Here is a 17,155-nt window from a genome sequence, read left to right as displayed (position 1 = left end):
AAGGTCACTGAAATTGATAACCCTTACAAGCAATGCTTATATGGGTCTGCCTGTGTCTTGGAGATAGTGCACTTTGTAAATTAATCCTCCAAAGGCAAATATATTGTAAGTAGCTTGTTATCTCTAAAATACTAAATTGAAGAATACATGGGATTATATTGACAGAAATTACATTTTCTGTAATGGGGCTTAATATATCTGAAATCTCTCCCAAAGGCTCCCAGGCTCTCTAACAGAGAAGAGTCTGTTAATGTAGGTGCAATGGACATCAAGAACAAATTTATTCACCAAAATGGATTAGGCCATGTAATCAGAGATTCTGTAATATTAATCTTTGACACTTATTGAACAGAAAGAAACACTTCTGTCTGCAGACTGGCATTCTCAGTTCTCCTTTTTCCCCAATCAGGCTTTGGGCCTTTTCTGGATTTTACTTCAAAGAGGATAAGGTTTCCCCATCATAAACACTAATCTAAAAATATTGGGACAATTAATTAGATACACTTAGTTTTAAAGGAGATCAGATTTCGATACCCTTCAAATATGACACTAGCTCTGGGTGATTATATGGACCTGGCTTTCAGCACAATCACAAAGGGTAATAAATCATACTTCCTCAAAGGCTGTTTGCCACACTGCTATACATTGAGTCAGAATATTGTTGGCTATCCTTGGTACATAATCTCAGCTTCTCTTCCAAATCAGGAATTTACACATTTACTTAGAAACAGTATTACACAACCCTGAGATACATCAAGTTTTGAATAGCTTCAAAGTAGAAACGCTTTTTTTTTTCTTTTTTCCATAGGGAGATAAGAAGGATGGAGTGCCCATCCTGGAATGCACTGTCTAACAAATTCTCAGTGAGCTTAGTTATTCAGCGAATTTAAAATCTAACAGATGTGACAGTGGAGTTTCTTGTTTCATAGAAACAAGGATATTACTCTTTCTATTGATCGTCCTTAAAGATAAAAAAAAAAAAAAAAATACCTGAGACATTTACAGAGCCACAGCTAAATGAATTAAACACTTATTTTTACTATGCCTAAAATTTGTCAATTTATAAAGGAGGTGTAGAACAATACGGTGTTTTCTTTTCTAGCAAGTGCTAGAAAGAAAACTTTCTAATCTAGCAAGTGCTGTGGCTCATCCTGTGTTCTCACCTTTGGATCAACAAGCCACTAGGGAAAACTGGGTGTGTCTTCTTAATGCAAAACAAGAGCTGTAGGTTGCCAGAGGGGAAAGCAGATTGTGTGTAAACACAAAGCCAAATTACTTACCAATTGTTCACTTGAAGGATGGTGAGTCCCGTGTCTTGTGCCAACTGCTTTTTCTGTTCTTCAGAAGGGTAAGGGTGCTGAAAGAGGACAAAAAGGATGGGTGTATACCTATATGCTCCAAACACACAATGTGCACATCACAACAGGTGCAATGCTAGGTGCAAGGGATTCAATAATAAACACATATGCTCTGTTAAAAATAAAAAGATGTGTGCATCAGGCAATTTGAGGCGATTTTGTCAATAACGTAAATGTCTGCTGAGGTCTATAATTAAAGGTAAAAATGCTGAGGTGTGTCACTCTTATTAATGGAATACTACATCATCTAATTAACAGCAGTAAAAGACAAGCCAATTACAAAGATTAGTGAAGTGTATAAATAGCTACTTAGGATACTTGCAGAACCTTGATACGGAGTTTATTCTTTAACAGGTTTATTTGTTACAAACACAGAAAGTTCAATAGGATCTTCCTTGTATTTTACAGGATTAAAATAACAAATCCTTTTTGACCATACAAAAGTGTACCACCTTGACATAATATTTTTCTAGAACCATAGATTTCTAAAGCTGACCATTGGACCAACAAGCTCAGCCTAGGCCCCCAGAAAGTAAGCATTTTGTTAGCATCACATTCTCCTCTCAAAAAAAGCACCATGTTGCTGGATACCAATATCAAAGCTGCTGCTGCTGCTGCTAAATTGCTTCAATCGTGTCCAACTCTGGGCGACTGCATAGAGGGCAGCCCACCAGGCTCTCCCGTCCCTGGGATTCTCCAGGCAAGAACACTGGAGTGGGTTGCCATTTCCTTCTCCAGTGCATGAAAGTGAAAGTGAACGGGCTCATTCATGTCCGACTCTTCGAGATTCCATGGACTGTAGCCCACCAGGCTTCTCCGTCCATGGGATTCTCCAGGCAAGAGTTTTGGAGTGAGTTGCCATTGCCTTCTCCATATCAAAGTTGAAGTGGGTGTATTTAAAAAAAAAAAAACACTATTCATTTCAACTCTTCTGTAAAGCACAACCAAATGAAATTCTACCAAAGTTGGTTCCCTATCTGAATGTCAACATACTCTAGGATTCTGAACACAGGCCAATGTAGTAAGGTCAAAGACCAGGACATTTTGCGTGCGAAGAACAAGTCTCAGGAGTTAAGAGTGGACAAAAAATATTACATGATTAGATAATAAAATGAAATCCATACTTCTTGTAAAAATGTTTAGAATTCTACTAAGATTAGTTTTGGCACAGATACTTTCTATTTAATAGTCAACTATATCTAAGTTTGAAATATACATTTCTAAAGCCTGGGAGAGAAGCTGAGGACATGATTTCCATCTAGTTGAGACACTGACTATTTTGAACACTTCACCCCAATAAACTCTCCCAAGATAGAAACTGTCCTGATAGTCAACTTTCTCTTCTCTATATGAATGGGAAAGAGCACCCCAACTCTCCATTTTACTGTATGTGCCATCAGAAATTAAATTCTGGTCTATTGAATGTTAATTAACATAGCTTTCAATCTTATTAATAATGTCCGATTAGATGCTTAGAAGTCTCGTTAATGACTTCAATGCTCTTATATGTAAGTTTAAATATGTTCTATATCTATACACATGGGATTCGTTTGTGGCAAGCAGAGATGTAGCCATTTTTCCCATAAGCATTGTGACTTGATTGTCACTTAATCAATAAATACACAATTAGAATAAGGCTTTGCTTTCATGGAATATAGTGCTGCTCTCTTAAGAGCTTCGAGTATATTACAGACAAAGTGGTAATTAATCCCCATTATATCCCTTTGAGGGACATAAATGGAATCTATTGTCCCTCCCGTTTTACAGGTGAGGACACTGGCCCGGGGCTGGCACGATCGGCAGCAACATGACCCAGGCATACTTCCTGCTTCCCATCCAGCATCTAAGCCTCTTCATGACAGAAGGGTGTGGCAAGGCCTTTCATAATCTCCATTCCTGTCCCCCTTCAAAAACCTCCATACACTCACCTTGCCTGCAAGACTCACCACCATCCAGCCCCACCCACCTTCTAGATGGTATCCTCTTCGCCTCACCCCACCTCACTTTCTGTTCAGCCATCTTCCATTCTTCCAACACACCAAGTAGGTTCCTACTCGCAAGTTCCTACTCCAATGTCATTGTCAAGTCTCAACTCAAATGCCAAGCCCTACCCTCCCCACTCTCCACTAGCCTGCCTTATCATTCTCACACCATTCTCTCCGCTTTATCCCCATAAAAGCAAGCATCACACTCAGAAACACCCATTCTGATTATTTCTTTCCTTGGTCATGTTTCTTTTCCCACTCATTTAAGCATCTCAAACACCCTCAAATTTCTCATTCACCATCCTCAAAGCCCAGACCTTCACATAAAGGAAACCAAATATTGATGAGACAAAGGAATGGCTCTAACTTGCCATGATACACAGATACTTTCCACTCAAATGCAACATCAAAATGTATGACAAGATTTTTTTCAAAGCCCATAGGAAGTATAAACAGTCTAATCCGAGATCCACAGCACTACTTTTCTTACTTCATTCCTAAAAGTGATAGTTACCCATTCTTTTCAAAGCAAAGTATATCACCTCCATAATCGGTGAAGATCATAGGTGACAATCACCCTACTCACTAGGATGCCAGTCATCACAGGCAAAATCTAATGATTGAACACTGACCTAAAAGCAATTCACTGCCCAAGGTTTAAAACACGACTCCTATTGCATAAATATTTGCCACACAATACAAGCCAAATGAAGGGTTTCCCAGGTGGGACAATGGTAAAGAATCCCTGCCAATGCAGGAGATTCAAAAGACATGGGTTTGATCCCTGGGTTGGGAAGATCCCCTAGAGTAGGAAATGGCGATCCACTCCAGTATTTTTGCCTGGGAAATTACATGGACAGAGGAGCCTGGTGGGCTACAGTCTATGCGGTTGCACAGAGTTGAACACAACTGAGCACAAAGCACGTATATATACATATAGTAGATCTACATCTATACTAGTTGAAAAACTACATAGTTATATATGACCCTATTAGATTGTATAAATTACACTGCTATTCACTAACCATGAGACTTTGAACAACAGATAACTTTTCCTTGATTTTATCATCTGGGAGTTCTCCAGGCTAGCAATTCTTAAGTAATACAAACCTGACTGAAATATGCAAATTTTAGCATCTAGTTGTTGGTACTATTTGCTATATAGGGTTGTATACTGATGTACCTAAGTCATTTCCAATCTATAACATCCTCTATAATATAATTTGCTTACAGTTTTGCCAGGTCTTCTTTCAGTGATTTTCGAAAGAATTAATAAACATGTCAATGGTCCCTCTTCACCACAGCTGAATGGTAACACCTTTTGCCCTGTCTTGTTAGTTGTGTTTTAATATTATGACCAGAACTGGATAAAAATTAATATTTATGCCATTTACCTTTAGTTACTTTGAAAATTGAGAATTGTCACAGTCATTTATTTGTGCTGTGTTTTCAAGAGTATTTTTGCATGCTTGTTTGTGAGCAAGTTTTACATAAATTCTTAGAAAGCAAAAGAGATTCACATTTTATTTATGCAAGGGGTGTCAGGAAAATTCTCTTTGGATCTTTAAAGTCACCTGAATCATTATAGCTTCAAAGAGCAATCTATGGCCTGCAAATTGTCAGTGCAAATTTAGATTGTTTCTTTACATCATGCAGTTTCTGATTTCATAATTTAAATATCATAAAATGAGAAAGTTCAACCCTTTTATTTTCCCCTCTGTCACTTTTCATGTGATCTGATTTTAAGTAATTGGAACAAACTGTGCCTAATTTCATGCAGCATAATTGCCAGGCAGCCTCAAGCTATGGAGACCCAGCACTCTGTCTCCATTAAACAATTTTCAGTTGTTCAGGATATATTTTTTTAATAGAAATGAACGAGCCTGGATGAAATTAAATATCACAATAATCTGGTCATTGTTAAGGGGAAAAAAGAGGTATCAACAAAATTCCTAAACCTTTGTCTATGGTAGGACAACTGGATATTTTTCTTTTTCTGATAGTTCTTGGACCTAGTGTCCTGCAAACTTTCCATTCCCTGAAAAAATAAAAATTCATATTTGCTAGAATCACATGAAAGCCACGGCTTCAGGTAGTTAATCCACACTCAGCCAAAAATTCACAAAGAAGGAGGCTTTTTAACTGAAATCCAGTATGTTTAACTATCTTAAATCCTAATCATCTTTACTAGATAAGCGTTTTCTGGACAGTATGAGTTACTCCTTTGTAGACTTAAAAAGAAAAAATGACTTGACAAAAACCCCACATGCCACAGGCAAGGCTGCTGTGAAAACATTCAAAGCCCAGTTTGCGTTCTGCCCATAGGGCTAGGGAGACCATGAGAAGGGCAAAGGTAGATGTCATTTTACAAAAGAGAGGAGGAGTGCCATTTTAGGAAGAAAATAGAAAATTTATTTCAAACCATTGCAACCACAGGGCTAGGCCCCCCTTGCCATTTTCCTGAACACCTTTGCTATTATGGCATCTAACCAGCAAGGACGCTGGTTGAAGAAAGATCAGTGGGTTCTCGTGAAGGAAAGAGGGATTGCACTTGCCAGATATACCAACCATCCTAATCACTGTGGGATATCAAAGCAAATTTGACCACAGTCCAATAGACGGTGACGGGAGACCTCTCCTTTGTTGTGTACATTAGCTTCCTGCCATTATCTCTTAAAAGCTTAATTATTTGCAAACAATTGATCAAGATGGGAATTTGAGAAAGGATATGCAAGGACCACTGGGAGAACTGCAACGCATTAAGAGAGCAAACAAAATTACCTTTAGATCTTACAATAAGAATTAACGATTGAGACGGGAGAGTGAGGCAGGGCAGTAGCTGCAAGGCTTCTTTCTGGAGTGTTTCCCATTTGATCTGCATTAACACCTCAGGAATGAGTGAAAGCCATAAAACAGTGATTATGTATGGGTAAAGCTGACCCTCCCTTCCAACATTAAACCTGCACACATGTATTAGGCTGGCTTCCCTGGAGAGAGCAGAGCTGCTGGACTCAGAGGGAAAACAAGTGGCTTGTGGGCAGTGGAACCCGAGCTAAAGGAAAGAACTCACTCAATGACCATCCTGATTTCAATAATCAACACCCTGACTTCTTCCCCATCTCCTGCTGAAATAGACACTACTTGCCACTCTTCCTATGTTTCTGGAACTGCAGTGTGGCTTCTAATAATGACCTCAGATAGCAGTGATGGCTCAATAACCCCATCAAAGAATAAAATGATCCCCAGAGTATGTGTCCTGTGTAGTAGAAATAGAGGTTGTCTGGAAAAAAAAAATCTAAAAATAGCTTACATAAAAATTAAGTCTGAACTGTCCTTTTACCAGAGAGAGAGGATAGAAAGTGACAGTAAGAAAATGGCAACTCTCTAAAGAAAGTTATCTCTGTCCAATTCCAATCTTGTGCTTGAGAATAGGGAGGGGGGTCCTGATGTTGGTTATCTGGTATTTACAAATTTACAACACACTGGAAGAAAACTTATTTCTTTAAACAATCCAGCCCACTCTTTGAGATGCGCGTTAATGGGAAAAGAAACTCTTCAGCACACACAGATGGAAAATGTCCAGCTTTCTATCTTAACGATATCCTTGACCAAATGTACTCCTTTCATCAAATCTTCCACCCCTGACTGCAAATGTGGATGCCAAGACAGTGATGAACTTTATCTTATCTACCCTGGTAACCAAGTTTCAATAATGCTCCCCCTTCACTGCCTTGCCCACTCTAACAGCTCATTGTAATGGCAGCAGAAAATTTGAAAATAATCCTGTACAGAGCTCACTGGTGAGATAATGGAAAGCTACGCTGCCCCTTCTCAAGCCTCAGATTAGTAATTTCTTGTGACACAGAACTGCCTCTCCACCGAAACTGCAAAACAGCTATAACAAAGCAATAGAGGTGGAAGCAATTTTCAAGCAAAATGTTACATGCTATACTTTAAAAGGTATGGGAATAGGTACCAGGGGAGCTGAATCTAACAGGAGGAATTATGGCAACTGTCCAATATCACCCTTATCAAGGCAATGTTCTGTTGCTTGGCGGAATATGTTGGAAGAACAATTTCGGAACTTCTTTTATCCCTTTTTCTCCAGCCCTTTGCCTCCTCCACAGCCAAGTTTAATGCATTAATATAAGTTGACCTTGAGCTAAACTCTGGTATGTGATGGAGAGATACTCCCTTTAAAGAAGAAGAAGAAAAAAAAACTACCATATGGCTCTTAACCATTGGATCTCTGTGTTCTTTTAAAACTTCTACTGAGTTCTTGTCACTAAGGGAATATTGTAGATCTAAAATAAAATAACCAGCTATGTATGTGACCTCTAAGAGCAGAAGCAGAGGCTTGTTAACCAAATATATTTGTATTTGTTTAACATCATCTTTTTTTGCCTATAAAAACTTCTGCCACTTTAAATAAACTTGCAGCCATTTTCCCCTTTTGCACTGACTATGAATAGCTTACACTGTGACAATTACATTGATCTAGGATACTTCTTTCCTTTAAAAAAATCCATAATGCTTCCCTATTGTCTTTCAGCCTTATGAATTAGTTTTACTGTTTCAGTGAATGCTTTTTTGTCTTCTGACTGCACATTATCAAAGAGACACTTTGTGCCTCCCATTTGCATTACAAAAGCAGAGTACCGTGCAGTGGAAGAGCAAAGCCTGAATGCATAGCAGTTGAGTCCTGCATCCTCACGGGCTGAAATCAAAAGAACGGTGGTGGGGTCCTGACTGGCTAAGAAGCCAAAAATGTTTGGAGCATCATCAGTGAAGTTACAGGATTTCAACTTGCTTTCTTAATTCTCAACCAACGGTCCCAGATTGCCCAGCGGCTCAGACTAAGTGCTCAGCACTGGCTTCTTCTGAAGCCCAGTCGAGCCATTTTCCAGACAAGCCCTCCAATTTCTTGTCTATCCAGCAGTGGTTATAAGAAGTTGCTAGTAGGAAGTGTGCAAGCAGGAAGGTCAGGTAGGAATCTCTAAACTTGATCTTATTACATGAAAATGACATGAATGTGGAAGGAAAAATTGAACACTAGGTAGTATTTAGTAACAGTCTTCAGTTTTGCACTAATGAGACTATACAATACACAGCACTGAAAACGTTGTTATATATTTAATTATAAGAGGCTAATACTATAATGTATTCCCTGTCTCATCTATCTGATCTTTTAATTTCTTATAAATATCCTTCAAACATAAAAACACCAAATAAAGAAAAAAAAAAAGGATACTACATTAGAATACATTCATAATCCTCTGTATTGGGAAATTTTTTTAAGTTGCTTGCAATTCCATTATAATAACAATGTTTAGATCTATTCTTCAGTAGCTATAGATATGTTCCAGGAGTATTTTTAAATATATGCATTAAAGATATAAAATTTAGACTCTAAATTAGCAATTACTTATATCCTTCTAAAAGTATTAAAATTCATGAAGAGTGCTGAAATTACTTTGAACAGTTATGATTATTAATGAACCCCCTGAATATTGATTCTCTTAGTAGGAAACCATGGCTATAAAAGGAAACACAGAAAAACCTATAAGAAAAACAGGGTAAGAGGAGTAGGGGATGGGGGTAGGGGTGAGAACAGGGGAGAAAATGAACTTCTTTTGTGTACTTTTTGGATCACTTTAAATAACAGCTCGTTTGAACTCTTCTAGATTGTCAGTAGGACATGTGCATTACACAGATATACTCTTGGTGACCCTAGGAGTGGGGACTATGCTCAGTTCCACTGTACAGATGAGAAAGCTGAGGCTCGGCTAGGTCCCAAAATGTGCACAAAGGTTCACAGCTACATAGATCTGGAGCCAGGTCAGCCTCCCTCCGAGTTTCTCCACTTGGCTACACTTTCACTGATGTTTCTTTCCCATCTCTCCATTCCCTTTTTAAGCTAAACATTGTAAAACCAAAAACATATTCTAATGGAACATGAACACGAAAGTTCTCCATTGCAGTGAGTGGTGACTGTTTCTCTGCAGTTTTAATAGCCTAGATCCAGGGAGAGTTGCCTCCTTCCTCCCCTCCACCCCCAGCTCACATCCCCACTGCTTCTGCCCTGCAGGCAAACATCAAGGGTCAGGGAAGGAGCTGTGAGGTGGAAGTTAGTTCATCAGGACTTTTCCCCATATTCTCCCTCCAGCATCCATCCAAAGGGACTTGATTAAATAGCAGCTTAGTAGTATTAGTAAGAGTGATCGAAGCGGTCATAGCAACATACACTAAGAAGTAAGGATGTAACAGGCAGTGTTTCAAATCCTTCACATGCATTAACTCACGTCATCTCCACAAAACATTATAAGAGAGGCTCAATTATTATACCCATTTTACAGATGAAGAAACTGGAGTACCAAAAGGACAAATAACTTTCTCTTCACACAGTTTGTAATAGAGCTGGGATTTGAAACTTGGTGACTGCAGATGGTAACTGCAGCCATGAAATTAAAAGACTCTTACTCCTTCGAAGAAAAGTTATGACCAACCTAGATAGCATATTGAAAAGCAGAGACATTACTTTGCCAACAAAGGTCCGTCTAGTCAAGGCTATGGTTTTTCCAGTGGTCATGTATGGATATGAGAGTTGGACTGTGAAGAAAGCTGAGCGCCAAAGAATTGACGCTTTTGAACTATGGTGCTGGAGAAGACTCTTGAGAGTCCCTTGGACTGCAAGGAGATCCAACCAGTCCATTCTAAAGCAGATCAGCTCTGGGTGTTCTCCAGCTGAAACTCCAGTACTTTGGCCACTTCATGCGAAGAGTTGACTTATTGGAAAAGACTCTGATGCTGGGAGGGACTGGGGACAGGAGGAGAAGGGGACGACAGAAAATGAGACGGCTGGATGGCATCACTGACTCAATGGACGTGAGTCTGAGTGAACTCCGGGAGTTGGTGATGGACAGGGAGACCTGGCGTGCTGCAATTCATGGGGTCGCAAAGAGTCGGACATGACTGAGTGACTGAACTGAACTGAACTGATACCATACAAGTTGAGAAAATTCACTTCCAAATTATTTTTGTTTTCTAAATGCTGGGTGGAGCCAACCCACTCATTCCTGATGAGTTAATCATGAATACATAGATGATGATTACTACTCATTTTATGAAGAAGCTATTATCTTAATGTGTGTGGGTCTACACCTCAGTTCTGTTAATGGAAGTAATAGGAAATTTTGTTACAAGATACAAAACTTAATGGAAACTAATACATCCATCACTTTATTCATTCTTCTCGTGTTGCTTATAAACATAAGAATGAGGGTAGGTTATATGCAAGAACACTCTTTAAGGATTATAGAAACAAATGCCTGCTCTTCCATCCAACTGCATTACAATATGCCTTAAATTGTCTGCTTTGAAATTAATTGTTGTGTGTTTTTCTACCAATTACTTTCATTTTGTATGTGATTCTTAATCAAATATGAGTTAAATTCCATTTGGAACCATTTCATTTTAGTAGAATACTAATAAAAACACAGGAATGCTATTGCCATTTACAAGGCAACCAGCCCAGTTCTGTGCCCAATAAATATTTGTTGTATAAACGAATGAGTGCTATTGAAGTTAGAGACACCCAAAATGCGTCAACTAGCATTTATAAGTAGATGACTTCAGATAAACAGCAGAAAACTAGCAGCCCCGTTTTAACAACTGTTCATCCTTCTCACTCAGTTCTACAAATCCCAAAAGCAGCGTAGATTTTATTTATTTAACTGACATGTTATAATGCTCACACTGTGCCAGGCAATGTTCTCAGTACTTTACAAGTATTTACTTGTTTAATCCTTCTAACAAATCTATGAGGTCAGTGTTTTTACCCTGATGTTACAAATGGGGAAACTGAGGTGCAGTTTAAGTTACATGCAAATAGGAGGAAGTTGGTATTTGACCCTAAGAAACCTAGTTCTTCATGTTCTTCATTCCTGAGTTATTCTGTTTGTCTTTCTTAGCATGTACAAATTCCCCTGAAGTTTCTTCAAAACCCACTCTATGTTGTTTTGGGTTCACATGTTGCAAAAGTTCCCTTCCCACTCTCCAACTGCAATGTAATAAAATTCAAGTTCTCCATCTCACAGGACTGAAGAAAGAATAGAGAAGACAGTTTCGACATACAAGCCTCCCCCAAGAATTTCACTGTAACAAATAAAACAGTGGCATACCATCCTAGATCACTTTGCTGAAAAGAAAGTTCATGACCAGTTAATACAATAAACTTCAATAAAGTAAGGATCTTTTCCAAACTATATACAGCTCATCTCCACTATTGCCGAGAGCGTGCCAGCTACAAGGAGACCTATCCCCCACCCGAAGAACACTTTTCCTCTTTAAAAATCAAAGCAAAAGAGTTTTGAAACCGTGAAGAGAAAAGACCAGGAAGATAAAATACAATGATAACACTTGGAACGAGTCTGTTGACAGTCGTCATTATTGCCTTTACAGACACTTTGTCCAGCATTAAATATTGAGGAAAAACACTTGTACAAAGAATAAAGTATCCATAAGTGAGAAACAAAACCAATACACTTGTTGAGAAGATGTCTTGAGAGAGAGAAAGCGAGAGCTAGGGAGAGAGATGGAGAATTCGTGCTGCTCCCAATATGACTAAAGACCCCTGGAACTGGTACTCATTCTCTAGTGCTAATTTTCCCACTTAAATTACAGTGATGGTGTAGCCTCATCTCATTAGAGATCATTGTCCCCAGTAGACAGTTGTGTTTATGGGGGACTCTGGCTGTTCCACACCTGCTGATCAGGTTGCTATGTGATCAAGGCTGCATACAAACAGCAGACTCGAGCTTGCTGGACTGCGACTGATGAGCCCAGGCTAATTCAGGGGTGATTATGTAGTTTACTGGACCACTAAACCTCTTTAAGCTTGTAATTACTGCCTATTTGAGTAAAGAACATTCAAAAGCAATTCACTGCATCATGCCTGCCACAGCTGGAAGCAGGCTGCCAGCAGTCTGTGGGGACATTAAAATCTACAGGGACGTGGATTGAAGCCCAGCTAGCAGACACTGTCAGCAGCACCCGCAGCCAAGTCTGTGCACATTCCCGCTCACCTCTCCTGACCAAGCTTACCATTAAAGGTGCCATGAAAACTATAGAACAGCCATAAAGATGACAAATAACGGACTGAAATGATACAAACTACATTTTAATGATTTTCCCCCTTTTGTAAAGCTAAAATCGAAAACCTCTTTTCACAATGCCAAAGAGAGAGAAAGCATATGCTTTACATAACACGCAACACTGAGATTTGCCATGCACTTGGTAAAAGTTCTATCCAAAAAAACACCAACTTGAAAACAAAATGCCCACCTTTTAGGCGTTCTAAAAGAACTGGGATGTACCGTCATCTGAGATTTCTTCCACCCACTTAGCAGTCGTGTTTATTACCTTAGCTGGAAAAATATTGTTTAGCTAGTGGATTGACATTTTCAAAGATCACGTGTAGATTTCTCCTGTTAATGAATTAAAATGCTGTTCAGACACCTAAGTGAAATTTACTTTCAGGAGTCAGAGAAGATTTCAGGGGAAAAACATGTATCAGTATTTATCAATGTTCTGGTTTTCTTTTGCTGACACCTTAACAACTGTAGTTCTTTTGTACAACAAAAGTGTAAAACATGCTCTGCATTGCTGCAGATATAATTATTACTTGTCTCTAAGTAACCAAAAGAAAAAAAAGACTGGAACCTAATGAAGGGGGATTAAGTTAATTTCTTTTTTAGCTAACAGTTTCCTGTCTCTCAAAATGCAGACCTTGGTGAAGATAATGTTCAGGGAAGGAAAATTAAGCTTTTTATTTCACTAAAATCTCCACTTTGGAATATTGATATTAAAATATTAAGATGATGTTTATTCTTTAAAAGTATGTAAATTTGGTATTAAATAAAGCCACAGAAATCCTTTCTGACTACTTCATCCAAAGTCCACAGATCCAGGGGGTTTATGTATTATCTACACATCATTCCTATTAATATTCATTAGGTAGGTCTGCTTGCATTTTTATAAGCTGTGAGAGAGGCAAAGAAACAACCAGAATTCTTTAACACACAGGCATTATCAATTCAATGTATGCCAAATAGCAGAGCACCCTAATCTGAAGTTAAGATTCTAATACAATTTACCTTTGCTTAGCTAATTTTTATGAAAACTCTTTCCCCTTTACCCACTGTAGTCTAAGCTATTTAATTATCTCTATTCTCTGCAACATACACTTCAATTTTTAATTTAAGAGATTATTCAGCACTGTACTTTATCTTGGTTAGCAACAAAACTCTTACCTTGCAATCAAACTAAAGAGAATTTCCCTTTAAGGAAAAAAAAAAAAAAAAACTAAAAACTTTAAATTGTCTTAGTAATAAGATTACCTTTATCTTTATGAACCTTTTTAAGCAAACCCCTTTTAACTCCCCAAAGCATTTATTGATGTGAATTCACGGTCTGTCTCCAGAGTGGATTATAGAAGAGGGAAGAGTCTTAGTCAAAATTTGGGCAGATCCCCAGTATTTGTTTCCCAAATCATGTTTCCTCGGTCACGCAGTCTACCCAGACAGGGAAATGCTCACAGGGCTGTGGATGTTTTTCTGTGGCATTCCCAAAGAGCCCACAGACATTCCTGGAACATCTTAGATGAGTGGGATAAAGAGTGGAACCTGTCACCAACAAGATGACAGGATAAAGGTGACAGAAATAAAGGTACTCAAAGTTAACTTGGAATGTAAATTGGGGCAACCACTACAGAAAACGTATAGAGGATCCTTAAAAAACTAAAAAGTGGTACTACCAGGTGATCTAGCAATTTCACTCCTGAGTCTATATCTAGAAAAAAACAAAAACTCTACTTCAAAAAGACACATGCATGCCAATGTTCATAGCAGCACTATTTACAATAGTCAAGACATGGAAGCAACCCAACTGCCCATCAACAGGTTGACTTAAGAAGATGCATGTGTATATATATACATATATATGTATATATATAGTCCATTTTATATATATATATAAATATATATATAATGGAATATTACTCTGTCAGAAAAAATAATGAAATCCTGCCATTTGCAGCAATCATGGATGGACTTAGAGAGTATTATGCTTAGTGAAAGACAAATATACTATATTATATAACTTATGTGTGAAAAAATAATACAGGGACTTTCCTGGCGGTCCAGTGGCTAAGACTCTGTGCTCCCAAGGCAGAGGGCTGGGGCTCAATTCCTGGTCAGGGAACTAGATCCCACATGCTACAACTAAGACCTGGAACAGTCAAATAAATAAATAAATATTTTAAAAATAATAATACAAACAAATCTATACACAAAACAGAAACACAGTCACAGATAGAAATAGAAAACAAATTTATGGTTACCAAAAGGGGAGGAGGGACAAATTAGGAGTATGGGACTACCAGATACAAACTATTCTATATAAAACAGATAAGCAACAAGGATTTACTGTATAGCATGGAAAGTTATACCCAATATCTTGTAATAAACTATAATGGAATATAATTTGATAAAAAACAAACAAACAAACAAAAGTTAATAGCCAGTCTGAAGTGGTTTTTTTAAGCTATGCGTTTGGGTGAGCTTTTATGTACTCTATATTTTATAACACTTCACATTTTCAAAGGCCTTTATTATATTTCATGAAATTTGAGACTTACACTTACTTGGTCAGGTTGGCAGCATAGGTAAAGCCGCCTCCATTTTATGGACGAAAAGATAAAACTCAGAGTGGACACATGGCAGGTTATGTGGGCAGGAAGTTGCGGCTCACAGGCCTGGAGCTCAGGCTCTAACTTCTCAATCTAGTTCTCTTTACACTCTTATGAAGCTCAAAGTTAATCTTGTAATGATAAAATAAAGAGCTGGAGCCATGTTTTTCAGAAAGCTACCAAGAGTTGGCCTCTACAATGTAAGCAAACGTGGGCCCAGCCTCTGTTTTACTGTGTAAACACGCATTGGTCTATACACAAAGGGTGAAACAAAAAACCCAGACTAAAATCAGATAAAGCAGAACATCTTTCAAAATGGCTGTCATCATTTCTAACAAAACGTACACTACGTTTTGTTACGGTGCTGTTAAGTGCTACGTCACTTCTGTCGTGTCCGACTCTGTGCAACCCCAGAGACAGCAGCCCACCAGGCTCCCCCGTCCCTGAGATTCTCCAGGCAAGAACACTGGAGTGGGTTGCCATTGCCTTCTCCAATGCATGAAAGTGAAAAGTGAAAGTGAAGTCGCTCAGTCGTGTCCGGCTCTTAGCGACCCCATGGACTGCAGCCTACCAGGCTCCTCCATCCCTGGGATATTCCAGGCAAGAGTACTGGAGTGGGGTGCCATTGCCTTCTCTGACATATGTAAGCTAAGTAGTGCTAAAAGGTCTTGAATAATGGCATTAGTCCCTTCTACAACAGGCTTTGGGAAAGAGATAGCTCAGTTGGTAAAGAATCTGCCCGCAATGCAGGAGACCCTGGTTTGATCTCTGGGTCAGGAAGATCCACTGGAGAAGGGATAGGCAACTCACTCCAGTATTCTTGGGCTTCCCTTGTGGCTCAGCGGGTGAAGAATCCACCTGCAATGTGGGAGACCTGGGTTCGATCCCTGGGCTGGGATGGTCTCCTGGAGAAGAGAAAGGCTACCCACTTCAGTATTCTGACCTGGAGAATTCCAAGGACTGTATAGTCCATGGGTCACAAAGAGTTGGACACAACTGAGCGACTTTCACTTCACTACCCAATGACTGAGTGGTTTGTTTCTCTTTGAATCAACTAGACAATCTTATTTTATTTAATATGTCATTCCTTGCCATTTCATGTGTGATGTGAGGTTGCTAATAACATATACAAGAGGCCTAATTTCCCCCATGCCTACAATTCTTCCTAGGAGGACTTGGGCCTGTGTGGAGAGCCATTAACCTGGGCAGGTCAGGGGAGTGCTCATCAAGTCCATTTCTGCTTCAGTGATGTGGTTATACATTGACAAACAGCAAATCCAAAGGAAAGCATTTTAAGAGGTATTGGTTTCAAGAGATGCCGTTAGGTATACCAATTGAGCTAGATAACTGAAGCTCAAGTCCTGAGGAACCCACACGAATTGGGTGACCTTGATCAAGGCATTTCAAGTCTCTGAGCCTCAGCCTCCTCATCAGTGAAAATGAGGATGACAAAACCAGCAGGGGTCAAATGATACAACAGACACTGCATCGCTTGGCACAGTGGCTGGCCCGGATGGAGGGCTTAGTAAAGCGTAGATAAATGTGACATGCAAGGTCATGCAAGGTTGCAAGGTTGGGCTAATCTAACCAATCATACCATATATATATAATTTTTTTTTCTCAGTTTGTTGGGAAGAGGGTCTGACTAGGTAATCCTTGAAATTTATTTTTCTAGTGTTTGTTAGGTTTTAATGTTTTCTTACAATTCTCTTTATTTAGACAATCACTTCTAGGGTATCTAAAGGCAGGGCAGCTTCAAAGGCAGTCACACAGGGCCCCCCACACAAAAGAGCCCATGTCTGTTTTCATTTGCTGGTATTGCCATCTTGAAGTTCTTCATAAGCCTTCTGGAAGCCCTGCATTTTCAATGTGCACAGTTTATATGGAGGATGTATGCATTCTCTAGAAATCCTATAGCAGGTCCTGCTAGAAGAAGGGAGGCCACATTTTCCCCATCAGATGTTTTATATGCAGCTACAACCCCCTTGAAGTTATCTGAACTCCACATGGAAGTGAACTAATAATTACTATATTCGTACTAAACAAATGTGAAAAAAGAAAACAGT

At 39.0% G+C, this 17,155-nt stretch overlaps 1 protein-coding gene across 4 annotated transcripts in view; it reads right to left on the bottom strand.

Annotated features, from left to right (window-relative positions):
* MEIS1 (Meis homeobox 1) overlaps positions 1–17,155 on the bottom strand; it is a 142,720-nt gene that overhangs the window by 23,639 nt on the left and 101,926 nt on the right. For all 4 annotated transcript variants that reach the window (XM_027555649.1, XM_027555647.1, XM_027555648.1 and 1 more), the window contains one exon: positions 1,281–1,357. In XM_027555649.1, the coding sequence (XP_027411450.1) occupies positions 1,281–1,357 (77 nt within the window). The remainder of the gene's footprint in view (positions 1–1,280; positions 1,358–17,155) is intronic.

Source organism: Bos indicus x Bos taurus, chromosome 11 (genome assembly GCF_003369695.1).
Source record: "Bos indicus x Bos taurus breed Angus x Brahman F1 hybrid chromosome 11, Bos_hybrid_MaternalHap_v2.0, whole genome shotgun sequence".
Taxonomy (NCBI): domain Eukaryota; kingdom Metazoa; phylum Chordata; class Mammalia; order Artiodactyla; family Bovidae; genus Bos; species Bos indicus x Bos taurus.
The sequence above is the reverse complement of the archived record's forward strand: the minus strand, read 5'-3'. Positions and strand labels throughout refer to the sequence as shown.